We start from the raw sequence: 22,944 nt of genomic DNA, 5'->3' as shown, positions 1-22,944 counted from the left end.
GATCCTTCCCCTGCCCCATAGATCCACCCCCCAGCCCCACATCCCCCCCCCCAGCCCCATAGATCCACCCCCAGCCCCATAGATCCCCCCCCCAGCCCCATAGATCCACCCCCAGCCCCATAGATCCCCCCCAGCCCCATAGATCCACCCCCAGCCCCATAGATCCCCCCCCAGCCCCATAGATCCTCCCCCAGCCCCATAGATCCCCCCCCAGCCCCATAGATCCTTCCCCTGCCCCATAGATCCACCCCCAGCCCCACATCCCCCCCCCCAGCCCCATAGATCCACCCCCAGCCCCATAGATCCCCCCCCAGCCCCATAGATCCACCCCCCAGCCCCATAGATCCCCCCCAGCCCCATAGATCCACCCCCAGCCCCATAGATCCCCCCCCAGCCCCATAGATCCTCCCCCAGCCCCATAGATCCCCCCCCAGCCCCATAGATCCCCCCCCCTGCCCCATAGATCCACCCCCAGCCCCACATCCCCCCCCCCAGCCCCATAGATCCCCCCCCAGCCCCATAGATCCTCCCCCAGCCCCATAGATCCCCCCCAGCCCCATAGATTCCCCCCCAGCCCCATAGATCCCCCCCCAGCCCCATAGATCCACACCCAGCCCCATAGATCCCCCCCCAGCCCCATAGATCCACCCCCAGCCCCATAGATCCACCCCCAGCCCCATAGATCCCCCCCCCAGCCCCATAGATCTCCCCCCAGCCCCATAGATCCACCCCCAGCCCCATAGATCCCCCCTCAGCCCCATAGATCCCCCCCCAGCCCCACGTCCCCCCCCCAGCCCCACATCCCCCCCCAGCCCCACATCCAAACCCCTGCCCCACATCCCCCCCCCAGCCCCACATCCCCCCCCAGCCCCACATCAGCCCCCCCCCAGCCCCACATCCCCCCCAGCCCCACATCCCCCCCCCATCCCCACATAGCCCCAGCCCCACATCCCCCCCATCCCCACATCCCCCCCTCAGCCCCACATCCCCCCCCAGCCCCACATCCCCCCCAACCCCATAGATCCCCCCCCCAGCCCCACATCCCCCCCTGCCCCACATCCCCCCCCCAGCCCCACATCCCCCCCAGCCCCACATCCCCCCCACCAGCCCCCACATCAGCCCCCCCCAGCCCCATAGATCCCCCCTATCCCCATAGGCACTCCCAGCCCCCCCCAGCCCCACATCCCCCCCCAGCCCCATAGATCCCCCCACTCACTCATTGCAGTGTGTGATGACCAATGTGGGTCGGGGGGGTCGCGGGGACATCGGGGACGGAACAGGGGGTTCAATGGCACAAGAGAGAAGGTGGCTGTGGGGAGATGGGGGGGGACACATAGGGAACAGCCTGCCCCATAGAGTCCCATCCTGCCCCATAGAGTCACATCCAGCCCCATAGCGACACCTCCAGCCCCATAGCGACACCTCCAGCCCCATAGAGCCCCATCCTGCCCCATAGCACCCAATAGCGACACCCCCTGCCCCATAGCGACACCCCCTGCCCTATAGTGACACCCCCTGCCCCATAGCGACACCCTCTGCCCCATAGTGACACCCTCTGCCCCATAGCGACACCTCCAGCCCCATAGCGACACCCCCTGCCCCATAGCGACACCTCTTGCCCCATAGCGACACCTCCTGCCCCATAGAGCCCCATCCTGCCCCATAGAGACACCTCCTGCCCCATAGCGACACCTCCTGCCCCATAGAGTCACATCCTGCCCCATAGCGACACCTCAGCCCCATAGCAACACCCCCTTCCCCATAATGACACCTCCAGCCCCATAGCGACACCTCCAGCCCCATAGCGACACCTCCAGCCCCACAGCGACACCTCCTGCCCCATAGCGACACCTCCTGCCCCATAGAGTCCTATCCTGACCCATAGCGACACCTCCTGCCCCATAGTGACACCCCCTGCCCCATAGTGACACCTCCTGCCCCATAGCAACACCTCCAGCCCCACAGCGACACCTCCTGCCCCATAGCGACACCTCCAGCCCCATAGTGACACCTCCTGCCCCATAGAGTCACATCCAGCCCCATAGCGACACCTCCTGCCCCATAGAGTCACATCCAGCCCCATAGCGACACCTCCTGCCCCATAGCGACACCCCCTGCCCCTATCGACACCTCCTGCCCCATAGCGACACCTCCAGCCCCATAGCGACACCTCCTGCCCCATAGCGACACCTCCAGCCCCATAGCGACACCTCCTGCCCCATAGCGACACCTCCAGCCCCATTTATTAGCGACACCCCCCTGCCCCATAGCGACACCTCCTGCCCCATAGCGACACCTCCAGCCCCATAGCGACACCCCCTGCCCCATAGAGCCCCATCCTGCCCCATAGCGAAACACCCTGCCCCATAGAGTCCTATCCTGACCCATAGTGACACCTCCAGCCCCATAGCGACACCTCCAGCCCCATAGCGACACCCCCTGCCCCATAGTGACACCTCCAGCCCCATAGCGACACCTCCTGCCCCATAGCGACACCTCCTGCCCCATGGCGACACCTCCAGCCCCATAGAGTCACATCCTGCCCCATAGCGACACCCCCTGCCCCATAGCGACACCTCCAGCCCCATAGCGACACCCCCTGCCCCATAGCGAAACACCCTGCCCCATAGAGTCCTATCCTGACCCATAGCGACACCTCCTGCCCCATAGCGACACCTCCTGCCCCATAGCGACACCCCCTGCCCCACAGCGACACCTCCTGCCCCATAGCGACACCTCCTGCCCCATAGCGACACCTCCTGCCCCATAGAGTCACATCCAGCCCCATATCACCCCATCCTGCCCCATAGCACCCCATTGTGCCCCATAGCACCCCATCCCGCCCCATAGCGACACCTCCTGCCCCATAGCAACACCTCCTGCCCCATAGTGACACCTCCAGCCCCACAACCCCCCCCTGCCCCATATCACCCCATTGTGCCCCATAGCACCCCATCCTGCCCCATAGCACCCCATTGTGCCCCATAGCGACACCCCCTGCCCCATATCACCCCATCCTGCCCCATAGCACCCCATTGTGCCCCATAGCACCCCATCCCGCCCCATAGCGACACCTCCTGCCCCATAGCAACACCTCCTGCCCCATAGTGACACCTCCAGCCCCACAACCCCCCCCTGCCCCATATCACCCCATTGTGCCCCATAGCACCCCATCCTGCCCCATAGCACCCCATTGTGCCCCATAGCGACACCCCCTGCCCCATATCACCCCATCCTGCCCCATAGCGACACCTCCAGCCCCATATCGACACCTCCTGCCCCCATAGTGCCCCATTGTGCCCCATATCACCCCATAGTGCCCCAAATCACCCCATTGTGCCCCATAGCGACACCCCCTGCCCCATATCACCCCATCCAGCCCCATAGCAACACCTCCAGCCCCATAGCGCCCCATTGTGCCCCATGTCACCCCATCCTGCCCCATAGCGACACCTCCTGCCCCATAGCGACACCCCCTGCCCCATGGAGACACATCCTGCCCCATAGCGACACCTCCCGCCTTATAGCGACACCGACACCTCCTGCCCCATAGAGCCTCCCCTGCCCCATAGCGCCCCATCCTGCCCCATAGCGACACCCCCCCCCCCATATCACCCCATTGTGCCCCATATCACCCCATCCTGCCCCATATCACCCCATCGTGCCCCATAGCGACACCTCCTTCCCCATATCACCCCATTGTGCCCCATATCACCCCCATCGTGCCCCATAGCACCCCATTGTGCCCCATAGCAACACCTCCAGCCCCATATCACCCCATTGTGCCCCATAGCACCCCATTGTGCCCCATATCACCCCATCCTGCCCCATATCACCCCATTGTGCCCATAGCAACACCTCCAGCCCCATATCACCCCATTGTGCCCCATAGCACCCCATTGTGCCCCATATCACCCCATCCTGCCCCATATCACCCCATTGTGCCCCATAGCGACACCTCCAGCCCCATATCACCCCCTCCTGCCCCATAGCACCCCATTGTGCCCCATAGCGGCACCCCCTGCTCCATATCACCCCATCCAGCCCCATAGCGACACCTCCTGCCCCATAGCGACACCCCCTGCCCCATATCACCCCATCCTGCCCCATAGCAACACCTCCTGCCCCATAGCGACACCTCCTGCCCCACAACCCCCCCCCTGCCCCATAGCGCCCCATTGTGCCCCATAGCGATACCTCCAGCCCCACAAGCCCCCCCCGCCCCATATCCCCCCTTGTGCCCCCTACCCCCCCCCATCCCACCTGTCCCTCTCCCCCATGACCCGGATCCCGTTGAACCATCGCTGACATCGCGGCCGCGGCTGCAGCCGGTACAAGCGGCACCAGGACTGCAGGGAAAACAGCTGCGACAGGACACTGAACTCCTGGTGTGGGGGGGTATGGGGGCAGGTATAGGGGCAGTTATAGGGTCAGATATAGGGTCAGTTATAGGGTCATATGGGGTCAGGTATAGGGGCAGTTATAGGGTCATATATGGGGTCAGGTATAGGGGCAGTTATAGGGTCATATATGGGGTCAGGTATAGGGGCAGTTATAGGGTCATATGGGGTCAGTTATAGGGTCATATGGGGTCAGATATGGGGTCAGGTATAAGGACTGCAGGGAGCCCAGGTGGGACAGCACAGAGAACTCCTGGTATAGGGGGGGGTATAGGGGCAGGTATAGGGTCATATGGGGTCATATGGGGTCAGGTATAGGGTCAGTTATAGGGTCAGGTATAAGGACTGGAGGGAAACCAGGTGGGACAGCACAGAGAACTCCTGGTGTAGGGGCAGGTATAGGGGCAGATATGGGGTCAGGTATAGGGTCATATGGGGTCAGGTATAGGGTCATATGGGTTCAGTTATGGGGTCAGATATGGGGTCAGGTTTACGGTCAGTTATAGGGTCAGATATGGGGTCAGTTATGGGGTCAGTTATAGGGTCAGATATGGGGTCAGTTATAGGGTTAGATATGGGGTCAGATATGGGGTCAGTTATAGGGTCAGATATGGGGTCAGTTATAGGGTCATATATGGGGTCAGGTATAGGGGCAGTTATAGGGTCATATGGGGTCAGTTATAGGGTCAGTTATGGGGTCAGATATGGGGTCAGGTATAAGGACTGCAGGGAGCCCAGGTGGGACAGCACAGAGAACTCCTGGTGTGGGGGGGTATAGGGGCAGGTATAGGGTCAGTTATAGGGTCAGGTATAGGGGCAGGTATAGGGTCATAAGGGGTCAGTTATAGGGTCAGATATGGGACAGGTTTAGGGCCAGTTATAGGGTCAGATATGGGGTCGGTTATGGGGTCAGTTATAGGGTCAGGTATAGGGTCAGTTATAGGGTCAGGTATAGGGTCAGGTATGGGGTCAGATATGGGGTCAGTTATAGGGTCAGATATGGGACAGGTTTAGGGCCAGTTATAGGGTCAGATATGGGGTCGGTTATGGGGTCAGTTATAGGGTCAGGTATAGGGTCAGTTATAGGGTCAGATGTGGGGTCAGTTATGGGGTCAGATATGGGGTCATATGGGGTCAGTTATAGGGTCAGGTATAGGGTCAGATATAGGGTCAGATATGGGGTCAGTTATACGGTCAGATATAGGGTCAGTTATAGGGTCAGTTATAGGGTCATATGGGGGTCAGTTATAGGGTCATATATGGGGTCAGTTATAGGGTCATATGGGGTCAGATATGGGGTCAGGTATAAGGACTGAAGGGAGCCCAGGTGGGACAGCACCAAGAACTCCTGGTATAGGGACAGGTATAGGGTCATATGGGGTCAGGTATAGGGTCATATGGGGTCAGGTATAAGGACTGAAGGGAACCGAGCTGGGACAGGACACTGAACTCCTGGTATAGGGGGGATATAGGGGCAGTTATAGGGTCAGTTATAGGGTCATATGGGGTCAGTTATAGGGTCAGGTATAAGGACTGAAGGGAGCACAGCTGGGACAGGACACTGAACTCCTGGTATGGGGGCAGGGATGGGGGGCAGGTATAGGGTCAGGTATAGGGTCAGATATGGGGTCAGATATGGGGTCAGGTATGGGGTCATATGGGGTCATGTTTAGGGTCAGTTATAGGGTCAGATATGGGGTCAGATATGGGGTCAGGTATGGGGTCATATGGGGTCATGTTTAGGGTCAGTTATAGGGTCAGATATGGGGTCAGTTATAGGGTCATATATGGGGTCAGGTATAGGGGCAGTTATAGGGTCATATGGGGTCAGGTATAGGGGCAGGTATAGGGTCAGTTATAGGGTCAGATATGGGGTCAGATGTGGAGTCAGATATGGGACAGGTTTGGGGTCAGTTATAGGGTCAGATATGGGGTCTGATATGGGGTCAGTTATAGGGGCAGTTATAGGGTCAGATATGGGGTCAGGTATGGGGTCAGTTACAGGGGCAGTTATAGGGTCAGGTATAAGGACTGAAGGGAACCCAGGTGGGACAGGACCAGGAACTCCTGGTAGAGGGGGGATATAGGGGCAGGTATAGGGTCATATGGGGTCAGTTATAGGGTCAGGTATAGGGTCATATAGGGTCTGATATGGGGTCAGTTATAGGGTCATATGGGGTCAGTTATAGGGTCAGATATGGGGTCAGTTATAGGGTCAGTTATGGGGTCAGATATGGGGTCAGGTATAAGGACTGAAGGGAGCCCAGCTGGGAGAGGACACTGAACTCCTGGTATAGGGGGGATATAGGGGCAGGTATAGGGTCAGGTATGGGGTCATATAGGGTCTGATATGGGGTCAGGTATAGGGTCAGATGGGGTCAGATATGGGGTCAGGTATAAGGACTGAAGGGAGCACAGCTGGGACAGGACCAAGAACTCCTGGTATAGGGTCATATGGGGGCAGGTATAGGGTCAGGTATAGGGTCAGGTATAAGGACTGAAGGGAACCAAGCTGGGACAGCACAGAGAACTCCTGGTATGGGGGGATATAGGGGCAGGTATAGGGTCATATGGGGGCAGTTATAGGGTCATATGGGGTCAGATATGGGGTCAGTTATAGGGTCAGGTATAAGGACTGAAGGGAACCAAGCTGGGACAGCACCAGGTACTCCTGGTATAGGGGGGATATAGGGGCAGGTATAGGGGCAGGTATAGGGTCAGATGGGGTCAGATATGGGGGCAGGTATAAGGACTGCAGGGAAACCAGGTGGGTCAGCACAGAGAACTCCTGGTGTAGGGGCAGGTATAGGGGCAGGTATAGGGTCAGATATGGGGTCAGGTATAGGGGCAGTTATAGGGTCAGTTATAGGGTCATATGGGGTCAGGTATAGGGTCAGGTATAAGGACTGAAGGGAGCCGAGATGGGACAGCAACAGGAACTCCTGGTAGGTATAGGGGCAGGTATAGGGTCAGATGTGGGGACAGATATGGGGTCAGGTTTAGAGTCAATTATAGGGTTAGATGTGGGGTCAGATATGGACAGGTTTGGGGTCAGTTATAGGGTCAGATATGGGGTTAGATATGGGGTCAGGTTTAGGGTCAGTTATAGGGTCAGATATACGGTCAGTTATAGGGTCAGATATAGGGTCAGATATAGGGTCATATGGGATCAGTTATAGGGTCATATGGGTTCAGTTATGGGGTCAGATATGGGGTCAGGTTTACGGTCAGTTATAGGGTCAGATATGGGGTCAGTTATGGGGTTAGATATGGGGTCAGATATGGGGTCAGTTATAGGGTCAGATATGGGGGCAGGTATAGGGTCGGATATGAGGTCAGGTATAGGGTCAGATATGGGACAGGTTTGGGGTCAGTTATAGGGTCAGATATGGGGTCAGGTATAAGGACTGAAGGGAGCACAGCTGGGACAGGACACTGAACTCCTGGTATACGGTCAGGTATAGGGTCAGTTATAGGGTCATATGGGGTCAGTTATAGGGTCAGGTATAGGGTCATATGGGGTCAGATATGGGGTCAGGTATAAGGACTGAAGGGAGCCCAGGTGGGACAGCACCAGGAACTCCTGGTATAGGGTCATATGGGGTCAGATATAGGGTCAGTTATGGGGTCAGACATGGGGGGGGGCAGGTTTAGGGGCAGTTATAGGGGCAGTTATAGGGTCAGATATGGGGTCAGGTTTAGGGTCAGTTATAGGGTCAGATATGGGGTCAGTTATAGGGTCAGATATGGGGTCAGGTATGGGGTCAGGTATAGGGTCAGATATGGGGTCAGGTATAGGGTCAGTTATAGGGTCAGATATGGGGTCAGGTTTGGGGTCAGATGTGGGGTCAGTTATAGGGTCAGATATGGGGTCAGATATGGGGTCAGTTATAGGGTCAGATATAGGGTCAGTTATAGGATCATATGGGATCAGTTATAGGGTCATATGGGGTCAGGTATGGGGTCAGGTTTGGGGTCAGTTATAGGGTCAGATATGGGGTCAGATATGGGGTCAGGTTTGGGGTCAGTTATAGGGTCAGTTATAAGGTCAGATATGGGGTCAGATATGGGGTCAGGTTTAGGGTCAGTTATAGGGTCAGATGTGGGATCAGATATGGGGTCAAATATGGGGTCAGATATGGGGTCAGGTTTAGGGTCGGATACGGGGTCAGGTTTGGGGTCGGATATGGGGTCATATATAGGGTCATATATGGGGTTGACCTCCCACCTTCCTCCTCTTGTCGAAGTTGATCCATCCATCCTATGGGGCGAGCATTGAGCTGCAACTGGGGCCACATCCGACCCCATAAGACACCCCATATAGGGCCGACCCTATATAGGGCCAATCCTACATAGGGCCGACCCTATATAGGGCCGACCCTATACCCACCTCCACCTCATCCTTCATGGCAGCATCCAGCATCACCAGGTCCCTTAAGAAGGTCCCCAAATAGGGGATGATGCCCTATAGGGGGGATATGGGGTGACATGGGGGCGACCCCATAAAGGGACCCTATAGGGACCCTATAAAGGGACCCCAAAGGGACCCTAAAGGGATCCTAAAGGGACCATAAAAGACCCCAAAGGACCCTAAAGGGAGTCTAAAGGTGATCCCAAAGGGACCCCAAAGGGACCCTAAAGGGACCCCAAATAGACCCCAAAGGGACCCCAAATGGACCCTAAAGGGACCCTAAAGGACCCCATAGGGACCCCCAAAAGGACCCTAAAGGGATCCTAAAGGGACCCCAAATGGACCACCAAAGGGACCCCAGACCCTAAAAGGACCCTAAAGGGACCCTAAAGGGACCCCAAAGGGACCCCAAATGGACCAATCCCATAAGGGACCCTAAAGGGACCCCAGACCCTAAAGGGACCCCCATAGGGACCCTAAAGGGACCATAAAGGAACACTATAGGGACCCCAAATGGACCCTAAAGGGACCCTAAAGGACCCCATAGGGACCCCAAAAGGACCCTAAAGGGATCCTAAAGGGACCCCAAATGGACCACCAAAGGGACCCCAGACCCTAAAAGGACCCTAAAGGGACCCTAAAGGGACCCCAAAGGGACCCCAAATGGACCAATCCCATAAGGGACCCTAAAGGGACCCCAGACCCTAAAGGGACCCCATAGGGACCCTAAAGGGACCATAAAGGAACACTATAGGGACCCCCAAATGGACCCCAAAGGACCCTAAAGGGACCCCAAAGGGACCAATCCCATAAGGGACCCCAAAGGGAACCCAGACCCTAAAAGAACCCCAAATGGACCCTAAAGGGACCATAAAGGAACCCTAAAGGGACCCCAAATGGACCGATCCCATAAGGGACCCTAAAGGGACCCCAGACCCCTAAAGGGACCCCAAATAGACCCTAAAGGGACCCCATAGGGACCCTAAAGGGACCCCAAATGGACCCCAAATGGACCAATCCCATAAGGGACCCCAAAGGGACCCCAGACCCAAAAGGGACCCCAAATGGACCCTAAAGGGACCCCATAGGGACCCCATAAGCTCACCATGGGGCGCTGATCCGGGGCACCGGGTGGATGGCGACGGGATGGGGGGTCATGGGGGGCGTCCTGGGGGGATATAGGGGATATGGGGGGTTATAGGGGGGTATATGGGATATGGGGGGGTATGGGGGGGATATAGGGGATATGGGGGGGGTATGGGGGGATATAGGGGATATGGGGGGGTATAGGGGGATATAGGGGGGGTATAGGGGGATATAGGGGATATGGGGGGGGGATGGGGGGGGGTATGGGGGGGTATAGGGGGATATAGGGGATATGGGGGGATATAGGGGATATGGGGGGGTATAGGGGGATATAGGGGATATGGGGGGGTATGGGGGGATATGGGGGATATTGGAGGGTATAGGGGGGTATAGGGGATATGGGGGGGATATGGGGTATATGGGGGGATATAGGGGATACGGGGGGGATATAGGGGGGGTATAGGGGGATATGGGGGGATATGGGGGGGATATAGGGGATATGGGATAATTAACGATCAAATGGCCCTAATTAACGATCTCATGGCCCCAATGATTGACAGCCGCCCATTACCCCCATTAATGATTGACAGCCGCCCATCACCCCAGTGATTGACAGCCGCCCATTACCCCATTAATGATTGACAGCCGCCCATCACCCCAATGATTGACAGCCGCCCATTACCCCAGTGATTGACAGCCGCCCATCACCCCAATGATTGACAGCCGCCCATCACCCCAATGATTGACAGCCGCCCATCACCCCGATGATTGACAGCCGCCCATTACCCCATTAATGATTGACAGCCGCCCATTACCCCAATGATTGACAGCCGCCCATTACCCCATTAATGATTGACAGCCGCCCATCACCCCATTAATGATTGACAGCCGCCCATTACCCCAATGATTGACAGCCGCCCATCACCCCATTAATGATTGACAGCCGCCCATCACCCCAATGATTGACAGCCGCCCATTACCCCCTTAATGATTGACAGCCGCCCATTACCCAATGATTGACAGCCGCCCATCACCCCATTAATGATTGACAGCCGCCCATCACCCCAATGATGATTGACAGCATCCCATCACCCCAATGATGATTGACAGCTGCCCATTACCCTAATGAATGATTGACAGCCGCCCATTACCCCAATGATTGACAGCCGCCCATTACCCTAATGAATGATTGACAGCCGCCCATCACCCTAATGATTGACAGCCGCCCATTACCCCCACTAATGATTGACAGCCGCCCATCACCCCAATGATTGACAGCCGCCCGTTACCCCATTAATGATTGACAGCCGCCCATTACCCCAATGATTGACAGCCGCCCATCACCCCAATGATTGACAGCCGCCCATCACCCCAATGATTGACAGCCGCCCATTACCCCATAAATGATTGACAGCTGCCCATCACCCCAATGATTGACAGCCGCCCATTACCCCATTAATGATTGACAGCTGCCCATCACCCCAATGATTGACAGCCGCCCATTACCCCAATGATTGACAGCCGCCCATTACCCCAATGATTGACAGCCGCCCATTACCCCATTACTGATTGACAGCCGCCCATCACCCCATTAATGATTGACAGCTGCCCATTACCCCCATTAATGATTGACAGCCGCCCATTACCCCATTAATGATTGACAGCCGCCCATCACCCCATTAATGATTGACAGCTGCCCATTACCCCCATTAATGATTGACAGCCGCCCATTACCCCAATGATTGACAGCCGCCCATCACCCTCATTAATGATTGACAGCCGCCCATCACCCCATTAATGATTGACAGCCGCCCATTACTCCCATTAATGATTGACAGCTGCCCATCACCCCAATGATTGACAGACGCCCATTACCCCAATGATTGACAGCTGCCCATCACCCCAATGATTGACAGCCGCCCATCACCCCAATGATTGACAGCTGTCCGTTACCCTGAGCAGCTCCCTGCTCACACTGTAGTTGTCCCGCTGGGAGCAGACGTCGCTCAGCTCCTCGTAGCAGCGAACACTGCGACTGCGGGGGGCGGCACCGACACAGTGAGACCCCATTGACCCCATAGATCCCATAGAGACCCCATAGAGAACCCATAGATCCCATAGACAACCCATAGACACCCCATAGATCCCATAGATCCCATAGAGACCCCATAGACCCCATAGATCCCATAGAGAACCCATAGACACCCCGTAGATCCCATAGAGACCCCATAGATACCATAGACACCCCAGAGATCCCATAGAGAACCCATAGATCCCATAGAGACCCCATAGATCCCATAGAGAACCCATAGATCCCATAGAGACCCCATAGACCCCATAGAGAACCCATAGATCCCATAGAGACCCCATTGACCCCATAGAGAACCCATAGATCCCATAGAGACCCCATTGACCCCATAGATCCCATAGACACCCCGTAGACCCCATAGACACCCCATTGACCCCATAGAGACCCCATAGACACCCCACTGACCCCATAGATCCCATAGACACCCCATAGACACCCCATAGATCCCACAGACACCCCATAGACCCCATAGATCCCATAGACACCCCATAGATACCCACTAGATCCCATAGAGAACCCATAGATCCCATAGACACCCCATAGATCCCATAGACACCCCATAGAGACCCCATAGAAACCCCATAGATCCCATAGAGACCCCGTAGATACCATAGACACCCCACAGACACCCTACTGACCCCAAAGAGACCCCATAGATCCCATAGAGACCCCATAGAGACCCCATAGACACCCCATTGACCCCATAGAGACCCCATAGACACCCCACTGACCCCATAGATCCCATAGAGACCTCATAGACACCCCATAGATCCCAAAGACACCCCATAGACCCCATAGATCCCATAGACACCCCATAGATCCCATAGAGACCCCATAGACAACCTATAGATCCCATAGAGACTCCGTAGATCCCATAGAGACCCCATAGATCCCATAGACACCCCATAGATCCCATAGACCCCATAGATCCCATAGATCCCATAGAGAACCCATAGACACCCCACTGACCCCATAGACACCCCATAGATCCCATAGATCCCATTGAGACCCGATAGAGACCCCGTAGAAAACCCATAGACACCCCATAGATCCCATAGACACCCCAGAGATCCCATAGACACCCCATAGATCCCATAGACACCCCATAGATCCCATAGAGAACCCATAGATACCATAGAGAACCAATAGATCCCATATAGACCCCATAGATCCCATAGAGACCCCATAGATACCATAGAGAACCCATAGATCCCATAGAGAACCCATAGATACCATAGATCCCATAGAGAACCCATAGATCCCATAGATCCCATAGAGAACCCATAGAGAACCCATAGATCCCATAGAGACCCCATAGATCCCATAGACACCCCATAGATCCCATAGACACCCCATAGAGACCCCATAGAAACCCCATAGATCCCATAGAGACCCCGTAGATACCATAGACACCCCACAGACACCCTACTGACCCCAAAGAGACCCCATAGATCCCATAGAGACCCCATAGAGACCCCATAGACACCCCATTGACCCCATAGAGACCCCATAGACACCCCACTGACCCCATAGATCCCATAGACACCCCATAGACACCCCATAGATCCCACAGACACCCCATAGACCCCATAGATCCCATAGACACCCCATAGATCCCATAGAGAACCCATAGATCCCATAGAGAACCCATAGATCCCATTGAGACCCCATAGACACCCCACTGACCCCATAGATCCCATAGATCCCATAGGCACCCCATTGACCCCATAGAGACCCCATAGATCCCATAGAGACCCCATAGACACCTCATAGACACCCCATTGACCCCATAGACACCCCACAGACCCCATAGACACCCCATTGACCCCATAGAGACCCCATAGACACCCCACTGACCCCATAGATCCCATAGACACCCCATAGACACCCCATAGATCCCACAGACACCCCATAGACCCCATAGATCCCATAGACACCCCATAGATCCCATAGAGAACCCATAGATCCCATAGAGAACCCATAGATCCCATAGATCCCATTGAGACCCCATAGACACCCCACTGACCCCATAGATCCCATAGATCCCATAGGCACCCCATTGACCCCATAGAGACCCCATAGATCCCATAGATCCCATAGGCACCCCATAGACACCCCATAGATCCCATAGAGAACCCATAGACACCCCATAGACACCCCATAGCCCCCATAGATCCCATAGAGACCCCATAGATCCCATAGACACCCCACTGACCCCATGGAGACCCCATAGACACCCCACTGACCCCATAGACACCCCACAGACACCCCATAGATCCCATAGAGACCCCATAGATCCCATAGACACCCCATAGATCCCATAGAGACCCCATAGACACCCCATTGACCCCATAGATGCCATAGACACCCCATAGATCCCATAGAGACCCCACAGACACCCCATAGATACCCCATAGAGACCCCATAGACCCCATAGATACCCCATAGAGACCCCATAGAGACCCCATTGACCCCACAGATACCCCATAGAGACCCCATAGAGACCCCATTGACCCCATAGATACCCCCATAGAGACCCCATAGATCCCATAGACACCCCATAGATCCCATAGAGACCCCATAGAGACCCCATAGATCCTATAGAAACCCCATAGACACCCCATAGACACCCCATAGACACCCCATAGATCCCATAGAGACCCCATAGACCCCATTAACACCCTATAGATCCCATAGAGACCCCATAGATACCCCATAGACACCCCATTGACCCCATAGATCCCATAGAGACCCCATAGATCCCATAGACACCCCACTGACCCCATAGACACCCCATAGACACCCCATAGAGACCCCATAGATCCCATAGACACCCCACTGACCCCACAGACACCCCATAGACACCCCATAGACACCCCATAGATCCCAGAGACCCCATAGAGACCCCATAGATCCCATAGATCCCATAGACACCCCATAGACACCCCATAGATCCCATAGAGAACCCATAGACACCCCACTGACCCCATAGATCCCATAGAGACCCCATAGACACCCCATAGACACCCCATAGCCCCCATAGATCCCATAGAGACCCCATAGATCCCATAGACACCCCACTGACCCCATGGAGACCCCATAGACACCCCACTGACCCCATAGACACCCCACAGACACCCCATAGATCCCATAGAGACCCCATAGATCCCATAGACACCCCATAGATCCCATAGAGACCCCATAGATCCCATAGACACCCCACTGACCCCATGGAGACCCCATAGACACCCCACTGACCCCATAGACACCCCACAGACACCCCATAGATCCCATAGAGACCCCATAGATCCCATAGACACCCCATAGATCCCATAGAGACCCCATAGACACCCCATAGATCCCATAGATCCCATAGAGACCCCATAGATCCCATAGAGAACCCATAGACACCCCACTGACCCCATAGATCCCATAGACACCCCATAGATCCCATAGAGAACCCATAGACACCCCACTGACCCCATTGACCCCATAGACACCCCATAGATCCCATAGAGAACCCATAGACACCCCACTGACCCCATAGATCCCATAGAGACCCCATAGACACCCCATAGACACCCCATAGCCCCCATAGATCCCATAGAGACCCCATAGATCCCATAGACACCCCACTGACCCCATGGAGACCCCATAGACACCCCACTGACCCCATAGACATCCCACAGACACTCCATTGACCCCATAGATCCCATAGACACCCCATAGATCACATAGAGACCCCATAGATCACATAGAGACCCCATAGATCCCATAGACACCCCATAGATCCCATAGAGACCCCATAGATCCCATAGATCCCATAGACAACCCATAGACACCCCATTGACCCCATAGATCCCATAGAGACCCCATAGACACCCCATTGACCCCATAGACACCCCATAGAGACCCCATAGATCTCATAGACACCCCATAGATCCCATAGACACCCCACAGATCCCATAGAGACCCCATAGATCCCATAGACACCCCATATATCCTATAGAAACCCCATAGACACCCCATAGACACCCCATAGATCCCATAGAGACCCCATAGACACCCCATAGACATTCCATTGACCCCATAGACACCCCATAGACACCCCATAGACCCCATAGATCCCATAGAGACCCTATAGATCACATAGAGACCCCATAGATCCCATAGACACCCCATAGACACCCCATTGACCCCATAGATCCCATAGACACCCCATAGCCCCCATAGACCCCATATCCCCCCTGACCCCATATCCGTACCGGCTGACCTCCCCCCATACGCTCCTCATCCTGTGTATGGGGTTGGACTGTAGGGCCGAGATGATGGCGCACAGCGACGACAGGTTGCGCAGCGCAAGGCATTCCTATGGGGAGATATAGGGGCAGCGGGGTCACCCCATAGACCCCCACTGGCCCCCATAGACCCCCATTGACCCCATTGATCCCTATATCCCCCCATTGACCCTCATTGACCCCTATATCCCCCCATTGACCCCATTGCTCTCCATTGACCCCCCCTCATTGATTATGTCACCCCATTGACCCCCACTGGCCCCCATTGACCCCCATTGACCTCCATTGATCCCTATATCCCCCCATTGACCCCCATTGACCTCCATTGACCCCTATATCCCCCCATTGACCCCCATTGACCTCCATTGATCCCTACATCCCCCCATAGACCCCCATTGACCTCCATTGATCCCTACATCCCCCCATAGACCCCCATTGACCTCCATTGATCCCTATATCCCCCCATAGACCCCCATTGACCCCATTGATCCCTATATCCCCCCATAGACCCCCATTGACCTCCATTGATCCCTATATCCCCCCATAGACCCCCATTGACCTCCATTGATCCCTATATCCCCCCATAGACCCCCATTGACCCCATTGATCCCTATATCCCCCCATAGACCCCCATTGACCTCCATTGATCCCTATATCCCCCCATAGACCCCCATTGACCTCCATTGACCCCTATATCCCCCCATTGACCCCCATTGACCTCCATTGATCCCTACATCCCCCCATAGACCCCCATTGACCCCATTGATCCCTATATCCCCCCATAGACCCCCATTGACCTCCATTGATCCCTATATCCCCCCATAGACCCCCATTGACCTCCATTGATCCCTATATCCCCCCATAGACCCCCATTGACCCCATTGATCCCTATATCCCCCCATAGACCCCCATTGACCTCCATTGATCCCTATATCCCCCCATAGACCCCCATTGACCTCCATTGACCCCTATATCCCCCCATTGACCCCCATTGACCTCCATTGATCCCTATATCCCCCCATTGACCCCCATTGACCTCCATTGATCCCTATATCCCCCCATTGACCCCCATTGACCTCCATTGATCCCTATATCCCCCCATTGACCCCCATTGACCTCCATTGATCCCTTTATCCCCCCATTGACCCTCATTGACCCCTATATCCCCCCATTGACCCCCATTGCCTCCATTGACCCCCTCCCAATGACCCCATTGACCCCCATGTCCCCCCATATCCCCCCATTGACCCCCATTGCCCTCCATTGCCCCCATTGACCCCATTGACCCCCTCCAATGACCCCATTGACCCCCATGTCCCCCCATTGCCCCCCATATCCCCCCATTGCCCCCATTGACCTCCATATCCCCCCATATCCCCCCATTGCCCCCCATATCCCCCCATTGCCCCCATTGACCTCCATATCCCCCCATATCCCCCCATATCCCCCCATATCCCCCCATTGACCCCCATATCCCACCACTGACCCTCATTGACCCCCATATCCCCCCATAGCCCCCCATATCCCCCCATTGACCCCCACTGCCCCCCATTGACTCCCATTGACCCCATTGCCCCCCACTGACCTCCACTGACCCCCATAGCCCCCCATATCCCTCCATAGCCCCCCACTGACCCCCATTGACCCCCACTGACCCCATATCCCCCCATTGACCCCCATTGCACCCATTGACCTTCATTGCCCCCCATTGACCCTCATTGCCCCCCACTGCCCCCCATTGACCCCCATATCCCCCCAATGACACCCAATGACCCCATTGACCCCCATAGCCCCCCACTGACCCCCATAGATACCTCCCATTTACCTCCATATCCCCCCATATCCCCCACTGACCCTCATTGACCCCCATTGCCCCCATTGACCTCCATATCCCCCCATTGACCCTCATTGACCCCCATATCCCCCCACTGACCCCATTGACCTACATATCCCCCCATTGACCCCCATATCCCCCCACTGACCCCCATTGACCCCCACTGACCCCCATATCCCCCCATTGACCCCATTGACTTACATATCCCCCCACTGACCCCATTGACCCCCATATCCCCCCATTGACCCCATTGCCCCCACTGACCCCCATATCCCCCCACTGCCCCCCATTGACCCCATTGCCCCCCACTGACCCCATTGACCCCCATATCCCCCCACTGACCCCATTGACCCCCATATCCCCCCATTGACCTACATATCCCCCCATTGACCCCCATATCCCCCCATTGACCCCATTGCCCCCACTGACCCCCATATCCTCCACTGCCCCCCATTGACCCCATTGCCCCCCACTGACCCCATTGACCCCCATTGACCCCCATATCCCCCCACTGACCCCATTGACCCCCATTGACCCCCATATCCCCCCATTGACCCCATTGACCTACATATCCCCCCATTGACCCCCATATCCCCCCACTGACCCTCATTGACCCCCACTGCCCCCCACTGCCCCCCATTGACCCCATTGCCCCCCACTGACCTCCACTGACCCCCATAGCCCCCCATATCCCCCCATTGACCCCCATTGCACCCATTGACCTTCATTGCCCTCCATTGACCCTCATTGCCCCCCACTGCCCCCCATTAACCCCCATATTCCCCCCCATTGACCTCCATTGATCCCCATATCCCCCTATTGACCTCCATTGACCCCCATAGCCCTCCATATCCCCCCATTGACCCCCATATCCCCCCATTGACCCCCATATCCCCCCATTGACCCCCATATCCCCCCCCAATGACCCCATAGCCCCCCATAGCCCCTCCCATTGACCCCACTGACCCCCATTGACCTCCATATCTCCCATAGCCCCCCATAGCCCCCTCATTGACCCCCATATTCCCCCCATTGATCTCCATTGACCTCCATTGACCCCCATAGCCCCCCATATCCCCCCATTGACTCCTTATATCCCCCCATCGCCCCCCTTTTACCCCCATTGCCCCTCACTGCCCCCCACTGACCCACATTGCCCCCACTGACCTCCATTGCCCCCCATAGCCCCCCACTGCCCCCCATTGACCCCATAGCCCCCCATATCCCCCCACTGACCCCCATTGCCACCCATTGCCCCCCATTGCCCTCCATTGCCCCCACTGACCCCCCCCAATGACCCAATTGACCCCCATTGCCTTCCATTGCCCCCACTGACCCTCATTGCCCCCCACTGACCCCATAGCCCCCCATATCCCCTCACTGACCCTCATTGACCCCCACTGCCCCCCATTGACCCCATTGACCCCCATAGGTCCCTATAGCCTCCCATTGACCCCACTGACCCCCATATCCCCCCATCGACCCCACTGACCCCACTGACCCCCATTGACCCCATATCCCCCCATATCCCCCCATTGACCCTCATTGACCCCCACTGTCCCTTACTGCCCCCCATTGACCCCATTGACCCCCATAGCCCCCTATAGCCCCCCATTGACCCCAGTGACCCCCAATGACCCCATTGACCCCCATAGCTCCCTATAGCCCCCCATTGACCCCATTGACCCCCATAGCCCCCCATAGCCCCCTATAGCCCCCCATTGACCCCCATAGCCCCCTATAGCCCCCCATTCACCCCACTGACCCCCATAGCCCCCTATAGCCCCCCATTGACCCCAGTGACCCCCATTGACCCCATTGACCCTCATTGACCCCCACTGTCCCCCACTGCCCCCCATTGACCCCATTGACCCCCATAGCCCCCTATAGCCCCCATTGACCCCATTGACCCCCATAGCCCTCTATAGCCCCCTATAGCCCCCATTGACCCCATTGACCCCCATATCCCCCCCACATCCCCCCATTGACCCCATTGACCCCCACTGACCCCCCACTGCCCCCCATTGACCCCATTGACCCCCACTGACCCCCCACTGCCCCCCATTGACCCCATTGACCCCCATAGCCCCCTATAGCCCCCCATTGACCCCATTGACCCCCAATGACCCCATTGACCCCCATAGCCCCCTATAGCCCCCCATTGACCCCAATGACCCCCATTGACCCCATTGACCCCCATAGCCCCCCTATCCCCCCATTGACCCTCATTGACCCCCACTGTCCCCCACTGCCCCCCATTGACCCCCATAGCCCCCTATAGCCCCCCATTGACCCCAGTGACCCCCAGTGACCCCATTGACCCCCATAGCCCCCTATAGCCCCCCATTGACCCCAGTGACCCCCAGTGACCCCATTGACCCCCATAGCCCCCTATAGCCCCCCATTGACCCCAGTGACCCCCATTGACCCCATTGACCCCCATAGCCCCCTATAGCCCCCCATTCACCCCATTGACCCCCATATCCCCCCATAGCCCCCCCAATGACCCCACTGACCCCATTGACCCCCATAGCCCCCTATAGCCCCCTATAGCCCCCCAATGACCCCACTGACCCCACTGACCCCATTGACCCCCATAGCCCCCTATAGCCCCCCATTGACCCCCATATCCCCCCCACATCCCCCCATTGACCCCATTGACCCCCAACCTGCGCGACCCGGATCCACTTCTCGATGACCCTGGCTCTCTGTGCAGGCCGCAGCCCCTCCCCCCCCAAACAGGAAGTGACGACGGCTCCCGCCAGGAAGTTGAAGTGACGGATGGTGGCGCGAACGGAAGCGCAGCGGCGGCCATCTTGGACGCCATCTTGGCCGCCATCTTGGCCGCCATCTTGGCCCGCCTTGTCCCGATGGGACCAGAGAGACCCCAAACATTCATAGGGGCGGAGGCGCAGGAATAGGGCCTGGGGGGACATTATAGGGTCAATAGGGACATTATAGGGTCAATGGGGTCAATAGGAACATTATAGGGTCAACAGGGTCAATGGAGGTTATGGGGTCAATGGGGTCAATGGGGTCAATAGGGACATTATAGCGCCAATGGAGGTTATGGGGTCAATGGGGTCAATAGGGTCAATGGGGGCTATGGGGTCAATGGGGGCTATGGGGTCAATAGGGACATTATAGGGTCAATGGGGTCAATAGGAACATTATAGGGTCAATAGGGTCAATGGGGGCTATGGGGTCAATGGGGGCTATGGGGTCAATAGGGACATTATAGGGTCAATGGAGGTTATGGGGTCAATGGGGTCAATAGGGTCAATGGGGGCTATGGGGTCAATGGGGGCTATGGGGTCAATAGGGACATTATAGGGTCAAGGGGGTCAATAGGGTCAATGGAGGTTATGGGGTCAATAGGGTCAATGGGGTCAAAAGGGACATTATGGGGTCAATGGAGTCAATAGGGACATTATAGGGCCAATGAGATCAATGGGGTCAATGGGGTCAATGGGGGCTATGGGGTCAATGGGGTCAATAGGACCAATGGGGTCAATGGGGGTCAATGGGGGCTATGGGGTCAATGGGGACAATAGGCCCAATGGGATCAATGGGGTCAATAGGGACATTATAGGGTCAATAGGGTCAATGGGGTCAATGGGGGCTATGAGGTCAATGGGGGCTATGGGGCCAATGGGGTCAATGGGGGCTATGGGGCCAATGGGGTCAATAGGGCCAATGGGGAAATGGGGGTCAATGGGTGCTATGGGGTCAATGGGGACAATAGGCCCAATGGGGGGGTATGGGGTCAATGGGGGTCAATAGGGTCAATGGGTACAATAGGGTCAATGGGTTCAATAGGGTCAATGGGGTCAATGGGGGTCAATGGGGTCAATAGGGACATTATAGGGTCAATGGGGTCAATAGGGTCAATGGAGGTTATGGGGTCAATGGGGTCAATAGGGTCAATGGGGGCTATGGGGTCAATGGGGGCTATGGGGTCAATAGGAACATTATAGGGTCAATGGGGTCAATAGGAACATTATAGGGTCAATGGGGTCAATAGGGTCAATAGGGACATTATAGGGTCAAGGGGGTCAATAGGGTCAATGGAGGTTATGGGGTCAATGGGGTCAATAGGGACATTATAGAGTCAATGGGGTCAATAGGGTCAATGGAGGTTATGGGGTCAATGGGGTCAATAGGGTCAATGGGGGCTATGGGGTCAATAGGAACATTATAGGGTCAATGGGGTCAATAGGGTCAATAGGGACATTATAGGGTCAAGGGGGTCAATAGGGTCAATGGAGGTTATGGGGTCAATGGGGTCAATGGGGTCAATAGGGACATTATAGGGTCAATGGGGTCAATAGGGTCAATGGGGGTTATGGGGTCAATGGGGGCTATGGGGTCAATGGGGTCAATAGGGACATTATGGGGTCAATGGAGTCAATAGGGACATTATAGGGCCAATGAGATCAATGGGGTCAATGGGGTCAATGGGGGCTATAGGATCAATGGGGTCAATGGGGGTCAATGGTGGTTATAGGGTCAATGGGGGCTATGGGGTCAATAGGGACATTATAGGGTCAATGGGGTCAATAGGATCTATGGGGGTTATGGGGTCAATGGAGGTCAATGGTGGTTATAGGGTCAATGGGGTCAATGGGGGCTATGGGGTCAATAGGGACATTATAGGGTCAATAGGGTCGATGGAGTCAATGGAGGTTATGGGGCCAATGGGGTCAATAGGAACATTATAGGGTCAATAGGGTCAATGGAGGTTATGGGGTCAATGGGGGCTATAGGGTCAATGGGTTCAATGGGGTCAATGGGGGTTATGGGGTCAATGGGGGCTATGGGATCAA

At 56.1% G+C, this 22,944-nt stretch overlaps 1 protein-coding gene across 1 annotated transcript in view; it reads right to left on the bottom strand.

Annotated features, from left to right (window-relative positions):
- Window positions 1–1,216: 1,216 nt before the first annotated feature.
- Window positions 1,217–22,944, bottom strand: part of LOC140263032 (ral guanine nucleotide dissociation stimulator-like 2) — a gene marked incomplete at its 3' end in the record, with an annotated part of 31,921 nt that continues 10,193 nt past the window's right edge. Inside the window, exons 6-13 of the mRNA XM_072357765.1 lie at window positions 20,788–21,042; window positions 16,252–16,355; window positions 11,851–11,932; window positions 9,917–9,979; window positions 8,791–8,865; window positions 8,629–8,661; window positions 4,264–4,385; window positions 1,217–1,309 (exon numbers count right to left, since the gene is read on the bottom strand). Of these exons, the coding sequence (XP_072213866.1) occupies window positions 1,217–1,309; window positions 4,264–4,385; window positions 8,629–8,661; window positions 8,791–8,865; window positions 9,917–9,979; window positions 11,851–11,932; window positions 16,252–16,355; window positions 20,788–21,042 (827 nt within the window). The remainder of the gene's footprint in view (window positions 1,310–4,263; window positions 4,386–8,628; window positions 8,662–8,790; window positions 8,866–9,916; window positions 9,980–11,850; window positions 11,933–16,251; window positions 16,356–20,787; window positions 21,043–22,944) is intronic.

This window comes from Excalfactoria chinensis, chromosome 27 (assembly GCF_039878825.1).
Source record: "Excalfactoria chinensis isolate bCotChi1 chromosome 27, bCotChi1.hap2, whole genome shotgun sequence".
Classification (NCBI taxonomy): Eukaryota; Metazoa; Chordata; class Aves; order Galliformes; family Phasianidae; genus Excalfactoria; species Excalfactoria chinensis.
Note: the sequence above shows the minus strand (reverse complement) of the source record. Positions and strands in the feature narration are given on the sequence as shown.